General features: G+C 54.0%; 1 protein-coding gene across 1 annotated transcript in view; it reads left to right on the forward strand.

The window, feature by feature from the left end:
* The window catches only part of LOC133351759 (prickle-like protein 2), a 51,955-nt gene that overhangs the window by 12,997 nt on the left and 13,144 nt on the right, over positions 1-25,814 (forward strand). The window contains exons 2-5 of the mRNA XM_061567245.1: positions 3,096-3,261; positions 15,903-16,016; positions 18,623-18,760; positions 23,079-23,282. Of these exons, the coding sequence (XP_061423229.1) occupies positions 3,142-3,261; positions 15,903-16,016; positions 18,623-18,760; positions 23,079-23,282 (576 nt within the window). The 5' untranslated portion in view covers positions 3,096-3,141. The remainder of the gene's footprint in view (positions 1-3,095; positions 3,262-15,902; positions 16,017-18,622; positions 18,761-23,078; positions 23,283-25,814) is intronic.

A 25,814-nucleotide genomic window follows, 5' to 3' on the forward strand; every position in this document is an offset into this window, starting at 1 on the left:
GCTTCATCCCAGAGGTCGCAATCAGGTACCCGATACCCTACCCGTACCCGGCCGGGTACGAGTAGGGTACGGGTACGGCCGGGTACGGGTACCCGTTTGCGACCCTGGTGCGGCCGGGTACGGGTACGGGTAAGGAATCAAAACCCGTTTGTGACCTCTTGCGCCAACCCGACCTCGGGATGCGACGCGACAATCCGATCGGAGAGAGCCGGCCGGGACGGCACAGCCGCAACGGGGTCCCCGCGCAGCTCCGTGGCGCCGTGACGTTCGCAAGGGAATCTAAATGAGTGGGGGTTTGACAGGTGACCGCTCGCGCCCGGATGCAGATGCCTATTTAAGGAGGTCCGGACCGATTTAAATCCAAAGCTCGCCCGTCAGATGCTTGAAGGCAGCATCTGCTCGCTCTGCGTAATGTATTCAAATGTGGGGCAAATTGGAACACAAAAGCTGACCCGCGGGGGCCTGCTTAGTATACGCAGGCGAGTTGGGTGTACCTCCGCGCTCCTCCACGAAGAGCCGTCTTGTGTACATTGAATAACAACGTGCGTCAATCCACTGCTGGATGAAGTCCCCACCCCCCCCCCCATGCCCATATTTGACCATGCTGGTCAGTGCGGGTTTGTGAAGGCGGGGGAGGATGGACCGGTACACGCGGAGAAAACCCACGTGTACGCGACGCGATGGGCACTTGATAAGCTCCGTACAGATAGATTCACTCCTAGAGCTGATTGATCCACCACAGTCTCCTTCCCAGCAGTATTTGTGGAGGAGATCGTGAACGGTGTGCGAGAACCCAGCACATGCATTTGGCCTCGCCACACCTCGCATCCCGGTGCCTACAAGCCCTGGAGGTCGCCAACATCCGAGAACGAACCAGGCTCAACGGCTGCTTAACTTCTGATATACAATACACGCGCATATTTATTTGTGGCTTATCCCGCAGTAAGGTCTGCGGGTCAAAACACAGATCGTTAATACTATTAAGTGGATTACTGTTGTCAGAGTGGGGCCCGATTAAGGCTGCACTGGGCCTCAAGCCAGAATAACTTTGTTGGGCCCTGCCCACCCACATCATGCGAATGAGACATTCACTCTCTGTTTATCCCCGCTCTCTCCCGTCCTTTCTCTCTCCCCACGTATCCTTTCCCCCATGTTTGCTCTCTCCCCGTGCATCTACTCGCTCGCTCCCATCTATCTTCTCTACCCCCCCCCCCCCCATGCATCCTCTCCCCGTGTATACTTTCTCCCCATGTATCCCCTCTCTCACTCCATGCGTCCTCTCCCCCTGTATGCTCTCTCCACGTGCATCCTCTCTGTCTCTCCATCTATCCTCCCTGTACTTTCTCTCTCCCCCGTGCATCCTCTCTCCCTGTGCTTACACAGCCTCTGACCCCCCCCCACCCCCCCAGCAGCTATCGTATCACCAGCGACACCCCGCCCTGCCACCTTTGTCCAACCTCTGGCTCTTCATGGCCAGCTGTAGTGAAGACCTAACGCCGAAGACCCCCCGCCCCCCCCCCCCCCCCCGTGTGGCTGGGAGTTGTGCCAGGGATTAATGGATAATCCAGGAGGCCGGCTCGCCTCTTGTCTGATGAACACTGTCCACAGCTCACTCAACCTGACACGGGGTTCTGTGGCCCCGCGTCGATCGTCAATGCGCATTTGCAATTCCGATTTCGAGGGGTTTCTTTTTTTTTTTTTAGGCGCGCCCGCGACGGTTTCGCGAAAGTCGCGCGCGGTGCCAACGAGAGTCGACGTAGGTAGGCGAGGTGACCCGAGGCATCCTGGTCGTGTCGAGAGATGTTAACTCCCTCGCCTGTTGTGCAGGATGTCCTGGATTCGATCCCGATCCTGACACTTGCTGTATATTTGGAGTTTGCATGTCTCTCTCTCTCTCTCCCCGTGGTCACGTGGATTTTTTTCCGGCTCCTCCGGTTTTTCCCCTCCATATTTAGAAACATGCATTTAAAGTATTTGGCTGCTGTACATTTCCACATGATCATAAGCCAGTTTGTTGAGCTATCATTTGTGGCCAGGTCGTTTCTGAAAAAGAGCTGTATAGCTCTGTGGGCCTTACCTGGTAAAATAAAAGAAATAGTTTTTGGTTCATAATCTGGGGCCTAACACTAACCCCTGCAAATCCTCACGGCCCAAATGTGTTCATGAATTACGCAAGAAAAAAATTATAGTAATTACAGAGATAAAAAGTGAATGAGTGGATGCATTGCACATGAATGGAATGTATAATGGAAGGAACCACTCCACGCTCACACCCACGAATAAATTATTGTTTTATAATGACGTTGCCGGTTGGGTAAAACACAAGCGACTGTTGGTTTAAGTCCACCTGATCGTGATACTAAACCCAAGTGATGGGTTTGTTGAACCCATCTCGTTGATAATTCAAGCCTTTGGAATCTTTGTGTTAAACAACCGGTGGTCTTAACACCATATGATTGGTGTGTGCGACACCGATGAGATCTACTTGTTAAACCCACGTGATCAGAATACGAAACCCATATGTGCGGTGGTCTTGTATGTGCTGTATGTTGAACTTCTTTCACACCCTACGTTACCAACCATGCTAATCGGAGGTGCAGGGGAAGGACAACGAACCAGGGGCGGGGAACCCTTTTCATTACTCGGGGATCGACTGGGGCTTTCTACATATATGACATATACCATTGGAGGGCCACACATTAACCGAATCAAGCCCGTTTAGCTAAGAAGCTCTTTTTCAAGGGGAACTCGCCTGGCATGGCAAACAACGCACGCACGCACGCACCCCGATCGTTTATGCCACCGGAAAATGTGCCCTTTGCAGTGGAAAAATTCCCCTGCAGCACCCGATTTTAACCGCAGCAGTGATGGATAAATATCGTTTTGCGGGCCTTCCCAAGAGTGGCAGGCCACACGTGGCCATAGGGGCCGTGCGAGATGAAGCTGCGGGGGCCAGGGGGACCCACAGGTTCACCGCCGCCTCCTTGCATAAGCTCGCGTGTGACCGGCGTGCCGAGCCACGTGCGACCGGCGTGCCGAGCCACGTGCGACCGTCGAAGCTAAACCCCCGTGTGCGTCCGCTGTCGCCCGCGTAGGGAGGTGGCCGTCGACGAGGGCGGCGACGCTGCGGGTGGCGCAACGATGGAGAAGGCGGTGGGCAAGCTCGCGTACGAGATGCAGCGCAACTCCATCTCCGACGACGACTCGGGCTGTGCCCTCGAGGAGTACACGTGGGTCCCGCCAGGACTCAAGCCCGAGCAGGTAGCTTCCTCCTTCCGCGGCCGCCCTTCATTGTCGCGTTCTCGCTACTGTCCAGCCTGGCTTGCACGGTGCAGCGGTAACATTCGTGCCTCGCAGCGACCAAGGGTTTATTGGGTTCCTTTCCCGACTCGATTCACCTTTCCACGTGGGGTTCGCATGTTCTTCTCATGTTCAGCGCGGGATTCCTCCGGGGATCTCCAGTTTCCTCCCGAAGCCGCGCAAAAAAAAAATCGTAACTGGAATTGGCTGAATGTCCCAGTGTTGAAATATTACCTGCAAATTACTGAATCGGGATAATGTTTTATGGTGAAAACTTGGCAGGATGCTCCTGAAAAGAGTATTTCGTGATCGGTGAGGCTTTCCTGGTTAAAACAGCACGATAACAATGATACAATTCCCCGGCGGTGAACATCGAGTGTTTGATTTAAAGAGGGGGCCTCCTGAAGTGACTTCCGACACAGGTTGGTGCACCGCTCACTACGGCAAGAGCTCCGAATTAGGAAGTTTCTTCATCCACCTCACAGTTGGCGACGGGAAAGATAACGACGGCGGAAAGCCCCCCCCCCCCCCCCCCCCACCCTCGTCGCTGCCTAATAGTTTCTTCCCAAGTTTGAGTTTTTTTGCTGGCTCTTGGGAGCGAGCGTTATATATTTATGGCGCGCTTCCGTTGGGTTTGACGAATGCAAGCTGGACGCGTCGGCGATCGGTAATAATCCGCGTAGCCGTAAACCTGTCTCTTGACGAGCGTAAACGGGGGCTGACCGCTGCCGCCGCCGTACCCTAAGTCCGCCAGTCGTCTTCCCGTCTCGGCCCTCCAACTTCCCCGCCCCCCCCCCCCCTCCCAGCATCACACGGCCCGAACCCCGTGCCGGCCCTCGCAAACGCCGTCGGGACGATTCCAATCGCCGCGGCTTCCGCGCGTGCGGCCACGCAGATGCTACCACCTCCGCCGCCATTTGGAACTTACCGCTCTGTCATTTTGGAGTGGTGGCGCAGCGGTTGGCTCACTGTGGCTGTGAAGCCAGCGAGCCGAGCTTTATTTCAGGCCACGGCCAATATCATGCTTAATACCATTTTTTTTTTTATTGACCGGTGCCGTGAAGAATGGTCAAATAACATACAGGACCTGCACGGCTTCGGGAAGCCCTCATCCAGCAGTGCATTGACAAAGGGGCGAATGACTTCTTATGACAAATGATACAAAATAAATAAAATAAATAAAATGTGATCACGTTGGGCGACTTCGTCGTCAGTCACAACTCCATTGTTGTGCTGCACTTCTCTGCTCCCACGTCCATTCCTCTGCGGCTTCACCAACTGACCCGTGTGACCCACACTGCATGGAACGGGCCGTGCACATCCAGCAGTGGAGCGCCAAATAGGCCGTGCACGTGTGTGCGCGCACACATCGTCGTCGGCTTACTCTTTCTCTCTCGCATGTGGAAAAATTCTTCAACTTAATTTTCCATAAGGCCCCCCATGGGTGTGTTCAGTGCAGTCCAACCCTTATTATCCACTCTATCTCTGTGGTCTCTCTGTGCATTGTGCTATGAATGACGGCGAATGGTCTTTGCCCAAGACGTCGCCCTCCTGTCGCATTCCCCCCCCCCCGCCCGCCGCCCCTCCTGAAGGCCGCCACGCAGTTGCTGTTGACGAAGTTGGCGAGCGCTTGTTTTGCTACTATCTCAGTCCTTGGCGAGCGGGACAGCAACAGGGGGGGAAACACAAAACGAGCGTCGCTTTACCAGTGGCCCACGTAACCTTCACGGCCAACGACGGGAGGCAGCTCACGTGACCCAAAAAATTGCCCCCCCTCGGATGTACAGTGCGGTGGAAAATTCGGTCGCGCGCAGCTCTTTCCCCACGGCACGACTTTGGCTTGCAGCGGCAGCGGCGCCGTCATGTGCCACCGACGCCGCCACCGCTCTGCGTTTGAAGTAGGGCTGTGAAATGCCCCAGATTCGTCGTCGTCGTGGGGATTTTTTTCTCATTTTCTTCCAAAGGCACAAAACTCTGCGGTCGTTGCACGTTTTTTTGGGGGGGTTTCGCTGGAGACGGAGACGACTTTGACATGAAAGCTCTCTCGTGACCGACCGCGCGCGAGTGAAGCAGCGTCAAAACCCAGAGAGTTAACCCCGTTTTACATTATTTTACAGGACTCGTACTTTCATTCGCAAATAGACTTTTGTACCCGGCGATTGAGGGGGTGGTGGTGGTGGTGGGGGGGGAGGGTGGTGGATTGGCTGCCGTGGTTTAACGGACAGCACGCACTCGACTTGCAAGACAGAGGTCGCCAGTTCGATTAGATCTTCCGGCGCGGCAGTTGAACCGATGGGGCAAGTTTCTCGGTTTCCCCTCCACCTCTGTCCCACCCAGCGGTTATGAACGGGTTCACCGCGGTTAGTCGAGCGGCAGGTCACGTGTGGTGGGGTGAAGTGCGGGTACTTGCACGTCTTCTGGCCAATGTGGAAGAGCAGAGGGTGGGGGGCGGGTAGACTTTTCACTGCTCCCTCTCGGGTGTAGGGCCTTCAGTCCCGGGGGTGACGTGAGCAAGAAATGAATTGTGGGGCTGTCCCTCTACCTTTCTGGTGTGCGTGTGTGGTCGTCACCTGTATACCATGCATGCCTGCAGGCGCAGCGTACAATTGAAATCGGTAAACGGTGACACGGTCGTTCACAAATAGCCTCGGGTCCACGGCGATTAACCTCGACCCACCTCGATTCCCCAGAGGGGTCCCAGGGACAGCTCAACGAGTCCAGACGCGGCCGGGCGCGTTGGCACACGCCTGCGCGGTCCGGCACTTTGGGACGCCGCGGGTTGGTAGGGTCACACCCGAGATTTGCGAAACTCCCAAACCCTAGCGGGCTCAAGGATTACAAAAGGTATTCCTGAGATAGTGGTGGAAATTCCACGTCGCTATGGCTCTCGTGAGTAACGAAGTCTCCCTGTTCGGCACCACGTGCAGACATTTCGCAAACACATTCTGGGCGCTTCTACAAAGACTGAATCGTAGAAGCTCCCGTAGGATGTGGAGTGAAACGTTGGACATCATGCCTAAATACGCACGTGCATACGTGCATAGCGCCTTACCCAATGAGGCATGGATTACGTCTTAGTTGCTGCGTGGATGGCGACACTGATCCATAATCCGCAGATAAGGGTTCAGCTAAAGCCAGCAAGCCAAACATTAGCTCTCCAATGCCGTCCTAATCTCTCGCACTCTTCCTCCTCATGCTGCCTCTTCTTGGAGTGAGAACCACCCCTCCCCTCCCCTCCAGCCCTTAAGCTCAATTATCAACAGCGGCAAACGTTTTTCACACATGCTTGAAGATACGTATGAAAAAAGCAGCGGTAGCTTTAACACCAGTGGCTTCAGATTGGGAGACCAGAACACGCACACACATTTATTTTCGCCCATCAACCTTTTGGCTCTCCAGACCAATTTTACCCAGCGGCAGTTGTTTAAGCAAAAAAAAAAGCAGCGGACAGTTTGGTTAAAAAGTGGATGGTCGGTCATAAAGTCATAAAAAAATTCGACACTCTCCTCCCCTTGCCCCCTCCCACCCCCTTTTTAAAATCTGATTAGTACAACAAAAGCAAGCGATGTCTTGGGTAACGATAGTTGTGCCTTATCAGCGATGAAGAAAAGATTCCAGGCCTGTTCTTTCTCATTTCTTGAAGGGCGGCTTAATTGGGAGTTTACAGAAAAATAAAAGGGTCAGAGCGTGGCGACTCGATTGGTTCAGGGCAATTTTGGAGATAAAGCTTTCCGCCTTATCAGCCACTGCCGGTCGGTCGCCCCATCCGTTCTGCCAACCCTCCAACCCTCCAACCCTCTCGCCCTCTGCCCCCCTTTCTGTAGCCGCGTGTTACGTGCGCTGCTCCTCCTGCTCTTGCTCCGTCCTCCTCTCGCTCCCTATCAGATGCCCCCTACCCCAACCCAAGAAAACACTGCCACCAACAACAACAACAGCGACAGGAGAGGGAACAAAGTTAAAAGGCAGGGAGAGAGAGGAACCTCTTATCGTCTCTAATAGGGCCTGACAGTGAAGGCTATAGCATTTGACGGTGAGCAGACAGCTGGGTTGGATTGGATGATGGCAGCTCAGGATTGGGTCACCAGCCCCAAAATTAGCCGTGGTTCACGGAAAGGTCACTGCTTGCTGGGGTCAGGCTGTAACGTATATCCACACCCACCGCCGTGCTCTCTGATGTGTAATGTGTTTTTTTTATTTTTTGCGTGCGAAAAAGGGTTGTTGCTGTAAAATTGTACGGTATCAAGTCGTTGGTGTTGCTTTAACCTTTACTTCACCACGGCTGGTCAGTGCAGGTTCGTGAAGTTGGGAGCCCAGGGGCCGCTCGCCACTGATGTTAGCCGTGGCCATAAATTAAAGTCAGGTCGCCGGGTCACGGTGCAATGTTTGTTTCTCGCAAAAAAATTACCAAAACGACAAGAATGCAAGATTCATTTTTTGCACTGCGATTTCCTCGTGCGGTCTTGTAAGTTTTCGCTCGTTGGAATATCTAGATGTAGTGTGCGTGTGCGCGCCGTGCACGTATGGGGTGTGTGTGTGTGTTGGAATGATAATGTAAATGGGTTGGTCTCATGTCAGCAACACGAAGAAACGCGCTCTGTACACGTTTGCATTCTGCGTTTCTGGGAAACTGGAGTTCCTTGTTTTATGGCGAGAAAGTGGCACAGGTTTGCCTCGGGCTGCAGGAATAATTAGAGGTTATGGAGGGAAGCTCATTTCACAAAAATGTAAACGCCGGGAGAGAGAAAGAGGCAGGGGCAGAGGGGAGGGAGGGAGAGCTCATTTGCAACCTCGATGGGTCCTCTGTACAATCCTCGCTCCTGACTCCAGCCCATTAAATCGGCAATTCATCACGTATCAAACTCATGTGACCTCGCAACCAAAATAGATTCCAGCTCCTTTTGCCCGAACAGGGGTTCTCTTTTTTTCCTTACCCCTCCTCCGAAAAGGAATTTGTTTAAAGTTCTTCCGCAATGCATCAGCCTAATAGCATTTGTTTTGCCGCGGCAAGGCATATGGATACACTTTGGGGGCCCACCTGAATATAATGATGCTGTTTTTCACCCGTCGACAACGCCAGGGCCCTCCCCGGCTTGACATGAATTGACCCAGAGGTAGGGCGATCGGAATTGGGGCAAAGCCTTCTGGCACTGCAGACACGCCGATCGCCGAGCAAGATAGAGGTCAAGAGTCTTGGTTTTCAGTCTGGGCGCATGAGCTGACTTCCAGATGAAACAACACATGTGGGCAAGTAGGGGAGGACCCCGAGGATTTCGTTGGCAGTCCTCCTCCCCTTCCTCCTGCGCGAGTGGCGTCCTCTTTGGCTGCCGCGGCTGGCCAGCTGTGCAGCGACGCTAAATTGTTTGAGACACGAGGATGGGAAGCGTTGCCGTATCCGACCATTCGTCCGTCTTGCGCGCGGGAACCGGCTCGCAATCCACGATCGCCCTTTTCCGCAGCGGCCACCCTTCTCCCTAAGATAAAACTAAACTATATTTTATTTTATCAAGTAAGGCCCACTGAGCTATGTAGCTCTTTTTCAGCAGCGACCTGGTCACAAATAATAGCTCAAGAAAGTGGATTTTCATCGTGCGGCCAAATACTCTTTAAGCAATTTTGAGTCTAGATGGGGAGGGAAAAACCGGAGGGCCCGGAGAAAAATCCACGCGACCACGGGGAGAGAGACGCGCAAACTCCAAATGTACAGCAGCAGGCGTCAGGGTCGGGATCGAACTCAAGACCCTCCTGCATACCAGGCGAGGGAGTCGACATCTTTAAACCGCGGCTTCCGCTCGTGCGAGACCGTGCACCAAGCACAAGTTTCGCGCGATCCTCCGCCACTCGGTTGGGTGAAAGTGGACGGACGTGTGGATGGGGGAGGGCAGTGGGCCCAGCGGCTGTTCCTGGGGAAACCGGGAGTTGCGGGTGTTGTGTTGGAGAGGCATGGCGGACAGGGGCTGCGAGTGGCAGAATGGAACTAATGAGGATAAGCGGTAGGGGAAGGAGTGGCGGAGAGGATGGCGGCATAAGGGGGCTTTGTGGGGGTTGTGGAGCGGGGGACGGGGTGGTTGTAGGAGAACATGACAGAGTCGCCACTAAAATCCACCAAATCCTATTAGCAGGCACAGCCGAGATGCGGAGCGAGGGGGAGAGAGAGAGAGAGAAGCCCATATAATAGCCTCTGCCCTGGTTTCAATTAGACAGAGGGCTTAGGGGGGGTGGGTGAGACAGATTAAAGGTCTTTTCCAACAAGGTAATGAGCACAGAGCTTTAACGCTACTTTCGTTTTTCTGTGGTTTTTGTTGTTGTTGTTGTTGCTTTTACTGCCCTGACCCCCACTTGGACTTTACAAGCTGGCTTCAATACCTTGGGATAAGAGTCCAGCCTCCGCAAACGTGTGGGCGCCACGGTGGCGAGATGTTGACTACCTCGCCTAGTACACAGGAGGTCGTGCGCTCGATCCTGACCCTGACGCCTGGTGTATATTCGGAGTTTGTATGTTATCCCCGTGGTTACGTGGATTTTTCGCCGGGTCTTGTGGTTTTTCCCTCCACATTTATAATCATGCGTTTAGAGTATTTGGCTGCTATAAATTTCCATATGACAAGCCACTTTATTTGTGGCTAGGTCTGTTCTGAAAAAGAGCTATATAGCTCAGTGGGCCTTACCTGCTAAAATAAAACAAAATTAATAATGGGTACACCTCATCTTCTTGGTTCTTTCGGTAAAGTCACGTAGAAGGGAAGTAATAAAATAATATTATGTTTTATTTTTATTATTTTATTACTTCCCTTCTACGTGACTTTACCGAAAGAACCAAGAAGATGAATCCCTGCAGTCACGAAAGCTTTAAATCGAAAAATGGGTACACCTCAGTTTAGTTGATCGGTAGGTAGGTCACGTTGTGGTAGGGTAAAGTTTGGGTAAACTTCCAAGAAAACTGGCCGGCCTTCTACAGAGTGGCTCTCTAGAGCTCTGGCTGACGGAGGCCCTTTCACCAACAGGGACCTGAACAAGAAATTACAGAGCTGCACCTTTCCCTTTGTTATTTTGTTGTAAACCTTTTCTCGGGCTACTCCTGAAGCCGTCCACCCGTCTGAATCTCGCCAACCGCGACAATAATCATACAAGCGTTGCCGAGCAGCTGGCCCACGAGGAGAAGAAGCAGTCGGGTTTCTCACAATATTTTTCTTAGTAGTTGGTGGAAAGTATCGTGGTTGTTGGGGTTGGTGGGGGGAATAGTTGGGGGCTGATGGGGCGGGCGGGTGGGTGGGGGGGAGGTTGGTTGGTTAGCTGTGCTGGGAGTAAGAAAAAAAAGTCAAGAGGCAGCCGTGGCATTTGTAGCCCTCGATCGCGGGAGGTTTAGCATCAAAGGGGGTTAAACGTCTGGCTTTGCTCCGTCGGGGCGCGGTGAGGTTCGACAAGCCTCGCCGTTGTGTTATGACAACGCGTGCCGGCCCTAATGTGGTCAGTACGCCCGCGAGCGACGCAGACCCCAAGCCCGCAGTTTCCTTTTTAATATTTATTATTAATATTGCTGTTATCATCATTGCGCCGCAGTCTACGGCCGTCCGGCCGGCCGGCCCGGCGAACATGCCGAACTATGCCGGCCACGACCGCAGCCGTTCGTCACCGGTTGGAACGGTGGGCATCGGGTGAAAATTGCGGCAAGGAATGCGACCGTTCACCGATGCGTTTTTTTTTATTTTACTGTAGAGGTTTGGCGAGCGATTCTTTAACGCTTTCCAGCCAAGGTTGGAAGCGTTCACGCCATGGCTCTGTCTGTCCGCCTGTAACGTAACTCTCATCACCACGATCCAATATGAACAGAACTTTTAATATAAAGTTGTGTTTGTAAAATTGGCAAAAATGTATCGGACGATTGCCTGGACTGCTACCCCATCAGGCTGACTAAATGATGTCGAGGACAGACGCACGTTGGAAAGCGTGACGGAATCCATGCGTGCACGTGGATTTTAGTCCTTTTTTTGTTTTGCCTGCACGCCATCGCCAGTGCAGTCCCAAAGTTTGTATTCGTAATTTATTTTATTTAAAATCTCATTCATAATGAATCGTAAATTATAGCCATTTGTCTGTTGATCGTCGTCGGCGGGTTGTTTGAACATATTTCACCGCAGGACCTGTTCAGGCATCGCTCGTCACCGATGTCAGCCGTGGTTGCGAATCCAACTCTCGTTCGTCCGTGTCATTGTGCAGTGCGCTAACCACTGCACCACCGCTCCGCCCCCTGTAGTGTAATGTAATGCGTTGCCTCTCTCTACAGAGAAGTCACCTAACTTGTATGTGCGCGTGTTTCTAAGTACTTGCGCGGTGTTTGTGGTTGTTTCTTCAGCGGGCAAAAAACTTTCAAGTAAGCGTTTAGCGGCTTATCAAGCCCCCCTGCAAACAATTAACGGGGTTAGTTCCTGGAACGTAACACGGCAAGTTTGATATTGTTGTGAACATGCACTGCTTTTTTATTCGAATGCAGTGAAATCTTGTTGGGGGGGAGGGGGGTTCCATTATTAAAACATAGTAATGATAAATCGTTGCTGCTTTAGTCAAAGAAACATTTCATTTTTATCTTATACCTAAACGTCATCATTTATGTGGCATGAAAGTATTTCACAGAAATGCTTGTTAAGAAAAATCTGGCGGTGGCCAACGGCCGAGCTTTAACGCAAATTCAATAATTATTTAAGATTTTTTTAATTGCAGTAATATTTTCAAAAATGCAAACAGAGAAAAAACACGGAACCAGGATACGAGCGATCGCCATGTCTGGTGTGAGAAAATGAATCTAAAGAAGGCATGAAAGAGAAGCTGAGGAGAGAGAGGCAGGAGAATTAATGCTGAGAGAGAGACGTAAAAACAAATCGAGATTATCCTACTATGAATCTTCACATTTTGATACGGGGATTTCGTTTGTCAACTTCGCACGTAACGAAGAGAAGTGCACGGCGCTTGGAATTTTCCCGTGGGGGAAACGGAAAAAAAGTAATGTAAAAATAAATTGAAAAAAAAGCCTCGATTATTTACCCACGGGTTTTTCCCCTTTTTTCTGGCAACAAAACTGACACCTTTTGCAAGGAATCATGTTTACATTAACCACAATACTTGCAGTCAAATGCAAAAAAAAAACTGCAAGTATTGTGGTTAATGTAAGCATGATTCCTTGCAAAAGGTGTCAGTTTTGTTGCCAGAAACAAAGGGGACAAACCCTGTTAGTATATTTTGGTACTGGCAAAGGAGGTCCCATGATGATATTTACCCACGGTTCGCCGGTGGGCGGCTTCACGCTCGGTGGGGGCAACATTGTGGGTCACTCCCACCCCTTCCAAGACGTCTGGCTGGCGTGAAAGAGTAGGCCAAAAGTCCCCAATACAAGGGGCTTTCCAGAGCTCTCTAGAAGTGGCGGCCCCTTCCGCCAGCGGTGTCGTCCGCGATCAATTGCAGGGCTGCGCCTTTACGCGTTATCACACAACACCCTGCTCCGGCAAGTTTCCACGTCTCTCTCTGCAAGCGGAGGAAAGCCCTCACAACCCGGCAGCGGTTCTAGCACATCAAACGGTGCTCGCCAACACGTGGAGGGGGGGGGGGGGGACGCGCGCACAGGGCTGTGAAAACACAAGGCTGGAGAGTTTAACAAAACACACAATTTTTGAAGGTGGACACTTGGTGGCGGTGGCGGGGGGCGGGCGGAGAGCAGACGTGGCTAAGTCGGGAAATAAATCCACGGCGGGTCTCTGCTAAGCAAGCCTCCTTACATAAGTCTGGCGCACAATAAACTCGTGCCCTTCATCGCTGTTGCTGGTGAACAGGATTGTGAATGTCTCTCACTCCAAAAGCCGGTATTTAAGAACCAGTTGAGAGGCCGTTGAGAGCGCAAGGGAGACCTGGGTGGGTTACGAGAGCAGATACAGACGCGAAACAGACCCTCGCAAACTTATTGCAAAATAATTTTTTCAAGCTGAAATTGTGACTAATGTTTACAGTGGAGATTTTTGTCTCGTTTTTTTTGTCATTTCCGTCCATCGGCATCGTGCCACGGGACGAAGAATTAGTTCGGATCTCTAGCAGAGCATTGCGACCCTTCAAGTGAAGCATGGCTCACAGAAGCGGACGCCACAGAGCTACCGCTGAGATCCAATCAAACGGCTTCTGCTTCCAGCGGAGATTTTATTACCAATTTGTAAGACGTAAAAGGAGGTGAGGAGAAGGCAGTGATCGAGGGTGCAATGATGCGTCGAGTCATTGGCACTGTAGATTGCAGGACACTCGTGAAATCACGTGACAAGGAATCGATGTTTTCATAAGCGCAGGGCGGACACCACTGCACATTACTCGAGACGTAACACGCGCAGTGGCGTCTGCAGATAACGTCACAAAGTTCAGCGACGACTAAGTGCCCCAAAATGTGTTTTCACTTCTTGCAAATGTCATGCAAAACGTGTGCGAACGTCGCACGCACGCCGACGGAGAGAAACGAGACCAGAAATAACGACGGTTAGAAACGACATGAGCGAGACGGCAAACGCGAGAACAAAATAATGCCTCCATTCTCGAATCGGATCGCAGCTTTGGGTCGAAGAATCGCCACCGAGGCTACGTGCCATCCGTGTGCGTTCGCCGCGCATCAGACCGGCCTCCCAAGCGTCACACCGAGTGCCCTCGCGAGTGCCTATACGCCCGCCCGCCCGCGCCCGCCCGCCCGCCCGTGCCCGCGCGTGTTTTAAAAACCTCCTCGTCCGCTCGGTCGGTTCAGAAAAGGCAACTCGCGCTTTAAAGCAAACACCGCCTTGAACGGATCGCACTGTGGTTCTCTCGCGGGCGGTGGGGATGTTGCCCTTGGCATTCGGGGCCTGCTGGCGTTGCGTCAACACAAACAACCGCGGCACAAAAACACAAAAAATTCAAACAGCGGCCCCCCTCTGTGTGTTTCTTAATGCGTTCCTGTGTTCAAATATGGGGCGTGTATTGGGTTCGTGCTGCTGTGCGCTGTGGATGCGACTCGCGGACGTGACTCCGTGCGTGCGTGCCAGCGTGCGTGAGCACCGACGTGGGTGGAGCGGTGGTGCAGCGGTTAGCACGACGCGCTACGAGCCGGGCGATCCCAGTTCGATTCCCGCTCACGGCCAACAACAAATAAGGATTTTCAGTACCGGTCCCGGGCCTCCAATAGGTCGACTCGGCCTTAAATGAATACCTTTGTATCAGTGTGTACAACATCAGCACCAGGGAGATGTGGTTTGGGCCACCACCCCCCCCTCCCCCTCGTGCCCCCCTCATGCGCCGTGCTGACCTTTAATAGGTAATCGCTAACAACACTTGCTCCGACAGTCTGTGTATAGTGGCATAGTGGTTAGCGAACTGTGCCACAAACCCGGCTCACGGCCAACACCGGTGACGATTATCTGCACTGGTCCTGGGCCTCCCCTAGGTCGACTCAACCTGAAATGAGCGCCTGGTGCGGTGTGTAAACATCGCCACTGGGGAGACAAAGACCGCCCTGCGTGATGCTGGCAACCCACCCCCGCTTGCGCCGGTGTCGGCTTTTATAGGTGCTCGCTAACAGCACTTGCCGCCCCAAGCAGTCTGTTAAGGCTGTACGGGGGGGGATCTTTGTCTCTGTTTGCTGATGGACGTTGTTATCGTCTGCCTGTCGATAGCGGTAAGCAGAGCGCAGGTGGGCATTGTAAACGTCGCACGCTTGCGTTTAAAAATATATATCGCCACCGTCTTCCGCCGGTTGGCTTGGATGGCTGCTCGCTGCTGCTGGCTGCTGCTGCTCCTGCAAGCCATGTGACTTATTTCCGCCAAAATAACTGGAGACTATGTAAATGCTTATTGACTTGAGCTATGACCGTGCGCCCTGTGTAGACGTTGCAGGTAATTTATATTCGGCACGCGCTGTGCACAATTTGGAATTTTTTGGGAGGGGGGAAATCTTTTTTTTTTTCTTCAAGCCGCCCCAATATGTAAACTTAGCCAGCTCTTAAAATGAACAACGCTTTAATGGTATGCCTTTAACTTAGGCCTAATATGCTTCTCCCCTCTGAGAAACACCTTTTAAGGCCCCTCTGGTGATTTCAATATATAGTTTATATAGAAGAAATAAATAAACTCCGCCTATCTCGTTCCACCAATGGATGAAGGCTTCCCAACTCCATGGCGGTAACGGGGAAGGGGGGGGGGGGATGGTTTGATTATACTTCACCACGCGGGTCATATACAAGGCTTCATTTCAGCCAGACGTGTCCCAAGTCGGCGAAACATTTCCGCGCTCGGCACACCACATCCGCCACGCTTGTCACCTGCAGCTGTGACCACGAGGCACGAGCCTACTCCAGTCTGCCAGAGAGCCGGAGAATACTCCGTGAGATATCAAGCCCTTTGTATGCATACACATGTATCGGAATAACACTGTGCTTGGTCGCAAACCTTTGAGCGGACAAACTTGTGCGGATATGCACGGCTACTAGAATCCACCCCTGGAATCTGCTCCCACGCCAACTTGTTCGTTTGGCTGCATCTAACAGAAAAAAATCTCGATATGTAAACTAAACAACCCTTTTCTGTTTCCGCAACGACGATGACTGTCGCAGGTCCACCGGTATTTCTGCTGCCTGCCGGAGGACCGCGTGCCGTACGTGAACAGCTCCGGAGAGAAACACCGCATCGAGCAACTGCTGCGGCAGCTGCCGCCCCACGACAACGAGGTGAGGACACCCCGGGAGTCGGGATGGGGGTCGCGATGTCGCCCGTGGCACCACACGCACGGCGCTCTCTCGCACGCCCGCTTGTTCGTGCCGTGCCGGAGACGTGGCCCAGCGGCGTTGCAGAGGTCCACGGCTCGGTTCGAATTCGAGTGGCCGACCTGATCAATGCTGCGGCGTGCGTATCGACTGTAGTCATAATCGTACACGGCCCGCCCGCTTTGCGAGCGGAGGTTTAAAAAGGTCCCGCGATGCCATTCGCGAGGGGGCTGGCGGCCTCGTGCCAGCGTCGGGAGTTCCACATATTTGTCAAATTTTGAAACGTGACGCCGCACGTCACACAAATGGGATTGTACTTGGTGATCATTATCGCCCCCCTTACTGCGAAATCTTGGCAGCAGCCTCCTGAAAAAGAGGCATGGGGCTCCGTGAGGCTTTCCCGGTGTAGTACAGTTGGCATGAGACCCTGGTGCAAAGATTGACACCTATGAACAGCGGATTAAAAACTTTCGGGGTCGCTGTTCATTCACTGGTCGCAGCCGAGTGTGGATGTTCGTGCACATTTGTAATGGGTCATTGTTTTAAAAGCATATTTTGTTCTACCAAGTTGGCTGTGTGGTTTGTATAATTCATACACGTTGAAAAAGAAAGAGACTTCTGATCTCACCGGGCACTTAACGGGTTATAAATAAGGGACGTCAAATATGCGTGCATCGATTCTGAGTTGTACCGATTACATTGCAACTCGCCTTCAAGACCAGAACATCCACGACTTATCTAAATGCCTTCGAAACTCCAGGAAAAGTCCCGATTCACAAGATGGGCTGATGCGCCAGTGACCCAGTGCAGTTCACGATCAGCCCGACCCAACAGAATCGACCACACCAACCACCACACCACACCACAACCACCATCACCGCTCCTACCGCCACCACCAACCACCCTAAGCATCCTCAGCGATGGAACGAACTAACACAGCCAGTCTGGAACCCCCAATTTTAACGTGGAATGCCATTCCTGCAGTCTTAGACAAATGATTTTTCTTCAGCGAAAGTACATTTCTGAGCTGCTGCTGATGATGATGATGACTAATCCAGATGCCTCACACGAAGGGTGTGTCGCTTCATGCGGGTGGGAGATCTGCAATCCGGCCGATTGCCAGGCCGCGTGCCTGCGTTGGTGGTGTGTGTGCGTGCGTATGTTTGCGTGTGTGTGGGTGGTGCGTATACAGTGAGCTGTAGTGTAGCAGTTAGCACGCTGCGCTATGAACCCGGCAACCTGGGTTCGATTCCTGCTCACGGCCAACACTGGTGACGATTATCTGAACTGGTCCTGGGCCTCCCCTAGGTTGACTCGGTCTCAAATGAGTACCTGGTATGGTGTGTAAACATCGCCACTGGGGAGACAAAGGCGGTCGGGCGTGGTGCTGGCCACCCACCCCCTCGTGTGCCGTTCCGGCCTTCATAGGTGCTACTCACTCATAGCACTTGCCCCTACAGTCTGTTAAGGTTATACAGGGGTTCTTTGTCTTTGGTGTGTATATGTGTGTGCGTTCGTGCGTATGTATGTGTGGTGTGTGCGCGTGTGGTGGATGCGGGGGATCCAGTGGTTAGCGCACTTTGACCAACAGCGGTGGCGATCATCTGAACCGGTCGACTCGGTCTCGAATACGTACCTTGTTGGCGTGTATGTTGAACTTCGTTCGCACCGTATGTGGCCAACCGTGCCAATCGTACGTAATCGTAGCCGACCTTTCAATGTGTTAACATCTCCGCTGGGGAGACGAAGGTGACTCGGGCGTGATGCTTCTTGGCCACACCACCTCCACGTAATGGGTGCAGGTGCACTTTGCCCCAGCAGCCTGTGTAGGCCTCACGGGGACGGCTTGTCCTTGCGTGTGGCTGGTGGATGCCTCCTTGATGATATTCGCTGGGCTGGGCGTGGTTATAAGTGGCCCACGTGGCCCCCTTACGCAAATCGCCCGTGGTGTAATTGAGTTTTCTAAGTGCCACCTGAGGATTTACCCCCGTAATGGGGGACGTGTGTTATTTAATTGGTTTGTAATGTGGAGAAATTAGGGCATGGCGTGTATTTAAGTGGCATCAACGTCAGGGTTGTAGAGTGACAAAAAATGGCGGTTAATAGACGGATCCTTGAATCCGTCTGTGCGGAGGGTCTGACTGAGATGCCACGTCTGCCCGTATTTGGCGCGTGAATTTTGTTGGCCGTGCTTTGGATGGTGATGTTGAACTTCTGTCGCATCGTACATAGCGAGTCGTCGTGGGGTTGTCATTGGGTAGCTCATTGTCGGCGGTGGTGGTGGTGTCATAGTTATCGATGGCGTTCATGCTTTTGGTGTTGTTGATGGTGTCACAGATGGACGTGATGGTGGTGGCGGTGACATTAATTCTAGATTTGAATCTTTCGTGATTCATACTCTTAGTTCTTTCGGTAAAGTCACGTAGGTAAAAAATGAAATTTCATTAATTTTAATTAAATTTTTTTACCTACGTGACTTTACCGAAAGAACTAAGGGCATTTACATTGTTGATGGTGCCCATCGATGGCCTTGTTGTCGACATTAAACGGCGGTGGCGACGGCGGCGCAGGTGCGGTACTGCAGCTCTCTGGGCGAGGAGGAGAAGAAGGAGCTGAAGCAGTTCAGCGCTCAGCGCAAGCGCGAGGCGCTCGGCCGGGGAACCGTCAAGACCTTCCCCATCACGGCCCTGGGCGCCACGTGTGAGCAGGTAACGTGTCCAAGCCACGCGATTTGCATTGCCACAATCGCACTGCCGTGGCCTGTATTTAATTTTCCATTTTCATGCGCACATTGGCCAGCTGATGTTCTGATGTGGTTAATGGTTACACCAATGTGTTTGAGGAGGAGGAATATCAAGGTCAGGATGTTTGGGTCTGGAATGAGATGCGAGTCCGGCGGCATTCCATTCGAATCCAGATATGATCGGTCGTACAAAAGTTGGGGGTGCATCTTTCAATCCGGTAGGTGTCTGCGTGTGACCTAATCTGTATAACTTTATTGACGCCGGGCCCACAAGTTTGGGGGCACGTATTACATTCGGGGGTGTCTTATACTCCCAACTTCTTCTTCCTAGCGTTGTTCCCGCTCTGGCGCAAGGCCCGCTTTTCGGCATTGTCTTCTCCATTGGCTCGGTCCAGGGCATCTTCGGGGGATGCGTTGACTGTCTTCATGTCTTCCTTTATTCGATCCATCCATCGCTTCTTCGGACGTCCGCGTGGACGGCGGCCCTCTGGCTCAATACGCACGGCAGTCTTGGCCACTGATGACTCTTCACTTCGCATCACATGGCCGTACCACCGAAGCCTTGCCTCAAGCGTCTTATACTCCCAACAATATGATGATTTTCCTTCTCTCGCTGGCACTGGGGTTTCTTTGCTGGGTCCTCCAGGACGCGCCGAAGGGTTTAGCCCGCGTCGTTGACAAGCCATCTCTCGGGGTTTTTTTGGTCGTCCACTCGGGGCAGCAGACGGTGCGCTTGGGTAATTCCACGAAGGAATCCAAACTATTAAACTACTTTTCATTTGGGCAGGTAAGGCCCCGCCGAGCTACGTAGCTCTTTTTCAGAAGCGACCTGGACCATCGCAAACGGAAATTCAACGAAGTGCGCTTATCGCGTGCAACATTGTTAATCGCAGACAAACACTCTGAACGCACGCTTATTTGAACGATGAGCGGTATACACAAACCGTGGGCCACGTTTTGAAGACGGCACCGGTGGCGACGACATCGATCGGCCCGATCGGCCAGCCAAGGGTGTCGTGGCAGCAGCGGCGGGCGCAGGAACTTGGGAAGCGAGGGCGCTGCCCTGTTTCTCGGCGTCACATTCTGATCCGTCATCCCGCGTTCGCCCTCCGAAACGTATCGTCGCACGCGGCGAATGCCAAGGCTCCCCAAAAAAAATGTGGTGTTGTTGCCAGCATCAAAGAGTGAAAAATAAGAACAGGTCCCAAAAAAAAGGTCCCATGACGTAGCTGCTCGCCCCCGAGCTTTCAACGGTCCGATACGCGGGGCGCTGCCTTTGTGCTGTTCGCCTTTTGGCGTCCTCTGGTCTGACACTGGTGGTGAGACGAGGCCACGGAGAAGGCTGCCGTCTCTGGTGGAGGCCAATCCGTTTAAAAGACGACACAAGTATTTAATTATCAGAGCCGTGTTTGTTTGCATGTCCACCACAAGCCACAATCGCTGTGTGTGGTTAATGCAGCACTCGATTCCTTACAAAAGGTTTCTATTTGGCGTTCGAATATCGCAACACCTCCTGTTTTATTGCCAGAAAGGGCAAAAACTATTCTTATTTTTCTAATCAATGCTGTGAATGGGTTAAAGTACAGCCCAGCCCCCAGTGTTCAAGTGAAGCTTATTTTGCCTCCCCCGAAGTCGCGGGCGTCACCTTTCCACCCATTGCCTTTGTGACGTTTCCCATCCCACTCCCCCCCCACCACCAACACCACCACTCCCCCGCCCCCATGTCAACCCCACCCCCCCCCCACCCAGATCCCCCGCTGAGTTGGCCCAGAGTTGGCCCAGGGATTAGCCGGGTCCTACATAACCAGCCGAGCGTGAAGAACTTAAGAGGGGCCGTACCTTTTAGTCAGGATTAAAATTACCAAAAGGAGGATAACGGCAAATTACGCGAACAAAATTGACTTGGAATGGGCACCCGTCATGAATAACCAAAAAAGAATATATACAATTATTTAAACCAGATTACCGAAGCACCCCATTGCATGTTATTTCTGCTGACATTAATCGTCCTTGGGTGACACCAGTCCCCGCCATGGGAAACGCGGAACCTCCACCACGAGCTCCAAGCAGCCCCGTGGAGAGAGTTACCCGGCAAACATTGAACGCGCACCCGTGCGGCACACCACGCCCGCCGTGCCCCTCGCTACGGCCGCGGCGGCTAACCAGCCAACGTGCCAACCACCAGGACATTTATTCGGCCTCCACCACGAGCTCCGAGCAGCCCCGGGGAGAGAGTTACCCGGCAAACATTGAACGCGCACCCGTGCGGCACACCACGCCCGCCGTGCCCCTCGCTACGGCCGCGGCGGCTAACCAGCCAACGTGCCGACCACCAGGACATTTATTTGGCCGAGCGATTAAGCCATCGCTGAACGGGCCAATTCTGCTGCGGGCTACGGAGGCGGCCGGATGACATCACTGCCCCGCGCGTGCCCCCAGAGCCACCATCCGTTTCAAGGAGAGCCAACAATGCGTGACATATAAAGTGATAACGGCCACGTGACCCACCCCCCTTGGAGGAGTAGAAGCTCACACGTCACGTCCATCCCCAAGCCTTCGTTGCCTCCTCACCCCACCCCTGCCCTCGCCCCCCACCCCCCCATTCTCTCCCCCCCCCCCCCCCCCCCTCTGAGGGCCCCATGTCCCGACTTGCGGCCGCGTGGACTTTACTACGCGACAGCGATGCCATGCGCCGCAATTTGCCCCCAGTCGCCACGGCGGAGTTAATGAAAGACTCCGGAGCAAACAAATAGCCGCCAGCGTCCGAGTCGTCGTTACAGGGCACGTCGTGGGCTTACAAGGCGCTAAATATATTAAAATGTTTTGCCATGAGCCTTGGGATGATGACGATGTCATGTTTCTGGCACGCACCTGCCTGGCCTGGCGGTGGCGGGTTTTAAAAAAAAAACATAAATCCGAAGGAAATAACAAAACAAGAAAAGAGGCAAATGTTAGCAGGGTAGATGCTGTGCGCGCTGCCTGCCTGCGTGCGTGCGCAAGCTATGATACTCTGTGCACGTGGCGCTGCTGTTCATATCCGAGCTTGATTGGACCAGCGGTGGTTACCTGCCACTGCTGCTGCTGCTGCGTTGTGGCTGCCTGTAATCGAGCGCTGTGGATGGTCGTGACGAAGGGGTTGGTGGATCAGGTAAAAAACGAACTTTTAACATGATGGGTTTTTTTGTATTGTGTGCGCGAGCAGCTATTGTTAAAAACACCGGGCCGAGGCCATCGCCTGGCAGCCCGCTTGAGAACCCCAACCGCATCAGTGTCTTAGCCCATTCCCAGGCCGGTGGGTGGGAGGGGGGGGCATCTCTTGACCGGCCCATGTCCGACCCACCTTTATATATATATTTACTTTTCATTATTTCGTTAACGGTTTCGGCGCACAGCTGGCCCCCCCGATGGAAGAGAGAAAATTAGTCTGGGAGGCGAGGGACGCTCGACGTGTAACCAGATATTTAATGAAAACACGAGGGCATCCTTCGTGAGACTCCCCCCCCCCCCCCCCGCGTGCCCTGAGCAAACAAAATCCCGTCTCTCGCCACTTCCGCTGGTGTTTTGGCTTGCAGCGCAAAACGCACCCTGCCGGGGCCCCGCGTTGTTTTCCTCTGCCCCCCCCCCCCCCCTCCGCCACCTGGGTCCCTCCCGATGCCGTTTGACTCGGCAGCAACGTACGCTGCTGCCACGTTCTACTCCGCTGCGCCGTGACGGGGGGGGGGGGGGGGGCGAGATAGCGGCGCCGGAGAAGAGAGATTCGCGTCCTCCGTGGACTCGCCCCCCCCCCCTCTCACGCTACTCCCCTGCACCCTTTACCTCTCCCCCCCTCTGAGCTCACTCTACTCCCCTCCGTGCGCGCTCTCCGCTCCATCAACCAAGGCTCTCTGTCGATCCCCGCCATGTCAACCTCCGCTCGGTGGGAGGTCGCGCATTCTCCTCCGTTGGCCCTCGCAGCCTCGGTGGAGCTCCCCCCTACAGCCCGTGCTGTCGACTGCTCTGCCTGTTGCAAGTGCAGGCTCGACGTCTTTCTCTTCTACCTCTGCCTACGACTGACAGCCTGTCCCCCCCCACCCCCCAGCTCCCGGGTACAACCCGGAAAACGCAGCGGAGAACCGCACCAAGTGCAACCGCGAAAACAGGAACGCGACCGGTCATCGTGGGGGGAAGAGAGAGGAGAGAGCGAGCGAGCAAGCGAGAGCGGTTCTCAATACTAACGAACAAATTTTCCGTGTTCCCCTCCGCTCCCCGCGCCCATCCCCCCCCCGCCACCCTCTCTTCCTCAGTGCGGCGGTGGCATCGGCGGAGGCGAGATGGCGGTTTTTGCGTCGCGCGCGGGGCACACCCCGTGCTGGCACCCCGCCTGCTTCGTGTGCGCCGCGTGCCGGGAGCTCCTCGTCGACCTCATCTACTTCTACGTGGACGGGAAGCTCTACTGCGGGCGGCACCACGCCGAGCGGCTCAAGCCGCGCTGCGCCGCGTGTGATGAGGTGAGGTGGAGCAGCGGTGACGATCGCGGTCGCGTTGGCGATGATCGTGACGATGGCGACGTTGACGACGATCGTGACGATGGCGTCGATGACGACGATCGTGACGATGGCGTCGATGACGACGATCGTGACGATGGCGACAATGATCGTGACGATGGCGACGACGATGAGGACGATCGTGATGATGGTGATGGCGATCGTGATGATGACGACAACGATGATGACGATAGTGATCGTGATGATGGCGATCGTGACAACAAAGCGAACAGTCGGGAAAAACGGAATTGCTGTCGCTGCCGACGTTGTCGGTCGCCGTTGCGATTTCACAGCGATCGCCCAATCTTCGTGCTTACGTTGTGTTCCGCTCTTGTGCCCGATCCTCTCCTGATGGTCTGGCCCATGTGGAAGAGCAGTAGGCCCAAAATACTCGCTCAAGGGGCCACTCCAGATCTCCGCCTGACAATACTGGCATGAGGAAGCAATAGCGCAGGGCTGCACCCTTGTACCCTCGTTGTGTATGAACACCAACTCTCAGCCAAGATCGTCACGGACTGTCGTCGGAGTAGCTAACGAGTGTGCAGGCGGTGCAACTGCACTGGGGGCGGGGGAAATTGGGACGGGGGGGGGGCTCCATTAATTCCTTGCACCAGGGCCAATGCCAGCACCCCTCTCCCCCGCGTTATATTCGTCCTCACGTCTTCGGTTTCGTCGTTCGTCTTGCTCGTTTTAATTCGCGGGAGGTTGAGTCCGGTTACGTGGCACGCGTTGGCAAACAGTAACGCCTCGGTGGGAATGATCGTCATGCCGGAATGGCAGAATGCCGGCTCGGTAACCGGTCACACCGCGGCACCGCACTCAACCGCGGCGCTCCACCGTTGGGTGATTATAAGGGGGACGTGGTGAGCGGAGAGAGGGAGATTACTTTATATATATATATTTTTAAAAAATCCAATTTGCCATCCGAAGACTCTTGCGTGGCTTTGAGGGATAATTTAAAAAAACACACACAAACGCACGCAACGGGAGTTTTAATAACGCTGGCCACTCTATTCAATCCCGCCGCACGGTTCCGCGTCTATTTTATTTAGACGTTGTCGTCGCAATATGTCCGGCATTTTAATTTTTTTCTTTCGTCTCCTTTTCGGAGAGAGGGCCTGCGCACGTTAACCGGCACGTTCTGTCGCCCCGGGGTAAGCGGCGTGCGCCCCGAATGCACGTCGGGGTCTCTCTCCCGCTCTCTTTCTCGCCCCCAGCCAGTGTGGAGTTTATTGGCCGTTTTCTTCCCGGCGCTGACATTTGAACCCTTTATGGCTTTTCCTCCTCGCTGAGGGGTTGTTTGGTTCCCCCCCCCCCCCCCCCCCCACGATATTTATTTATTAACCTGCTTCAGGCAGAGGGGGCCGTCTATTTCTGTACAAATCCTTGACGGCCTCAGCTGCGGAGTTAATCCTCTGCCGCTGCGGAGGAGATGGGGGGGGGGGGCAGGTCTCGTGAGTGGGGGGTGTCTGATTTTGCACCGGGACGGTCTCATCGTGCAGGAGAGGGCGCGAGTCTCGTGGGGTGCAGTGCTGTCTCTCGCTCGCCTCTGTCCCCTCGCTCGTTCCCTTGCTCGCGTAGTCGCCCCTCTCTCGCTTGGTGAGCTCGCCCCGCTCGCTCACCCTCGGGACGTTGCCCGCGAGCTGCGGACAGTCGAGGGCCCCCGGCCCCAACATGCTCATTGCTTCCGGGGGGCCTAACTTCTGCCGGGTCCTTCCCGCCTTGTCGGCAACCCTGAAATTAGTTTTTTCTCGCACCCCGGCACGCCACGTCCCGTGCACCTCTAACAATGGGATGTGCCGATAAGCGTCGCGTGCCGCCTCCTCCAGTCAACCAGCGACCCGGATAACGCTCGGCGAGATATCACGCCCAGCTGTTGGGAGCACACGTGGCAGGATGCGGCGTAGCGCAGCGCGAGATGGATTTTCTGCCGCGCGACCCTTTGATTGCCAGCTTGGCGTCGCAGCGCCCTTCGTTTCGCGCGTTTCAAGTCGCCCCTCCCAGGGACTACCCCAGGCTCAAGCCGACCGAGCACAATTCTAGGCGGTTAGGTCAGAGCCTTTCCCACAAATCGGTACCACATTTTTATGAAACCGTGCAGGAGGGATGCCGGGCAGAGGTCGACCCTCCGCCGATGGGGAATGGATCTCGCGGACGAACGTGGGTCTAGCACGGGTTGCCTAAGTTGGTGGCCTAACCGGGTGACCTAACCTAACCGGGTGGCCTAACCGGGTGGCCTAACCGGGTGGCCTAACCGGGTGGCCTAACCGGGTGGCCTTACCCGTTGGCCTAACCGGGTAGCCTAACCCGGTGGCCTAACCGGGTGGCCTAACCCGGTGGCCTAACCGGGTGACCTAACCGGGTGACCTAACCGGGTGGCCTAACCGGGTGACCTAACCGGGTGGCCTAACCGGGTGGCCTAACCGGGTGACCTAACCGGGTGACCTAACCCGGTGGCCTAACCCGGTGGCCTAACCGGATGGCCTAACCCGGTGG

This window comes from Lethenteron reissneri, chromosome 38 (assembly GCF_015708825.2).
Source record: "Lethenteron reissneri isolate LAM-NWPU_2019-01 chromosome 38, ASM1570882v1, whole genome shotgun sequence".
NCBI classification, from domain to species: Eukaryota; Metazoa; Chordata; class Hyperoartia; order Petromyzontiformes; family Petromyzontidae; genus Lethenteron; species Lethenteron reissneri.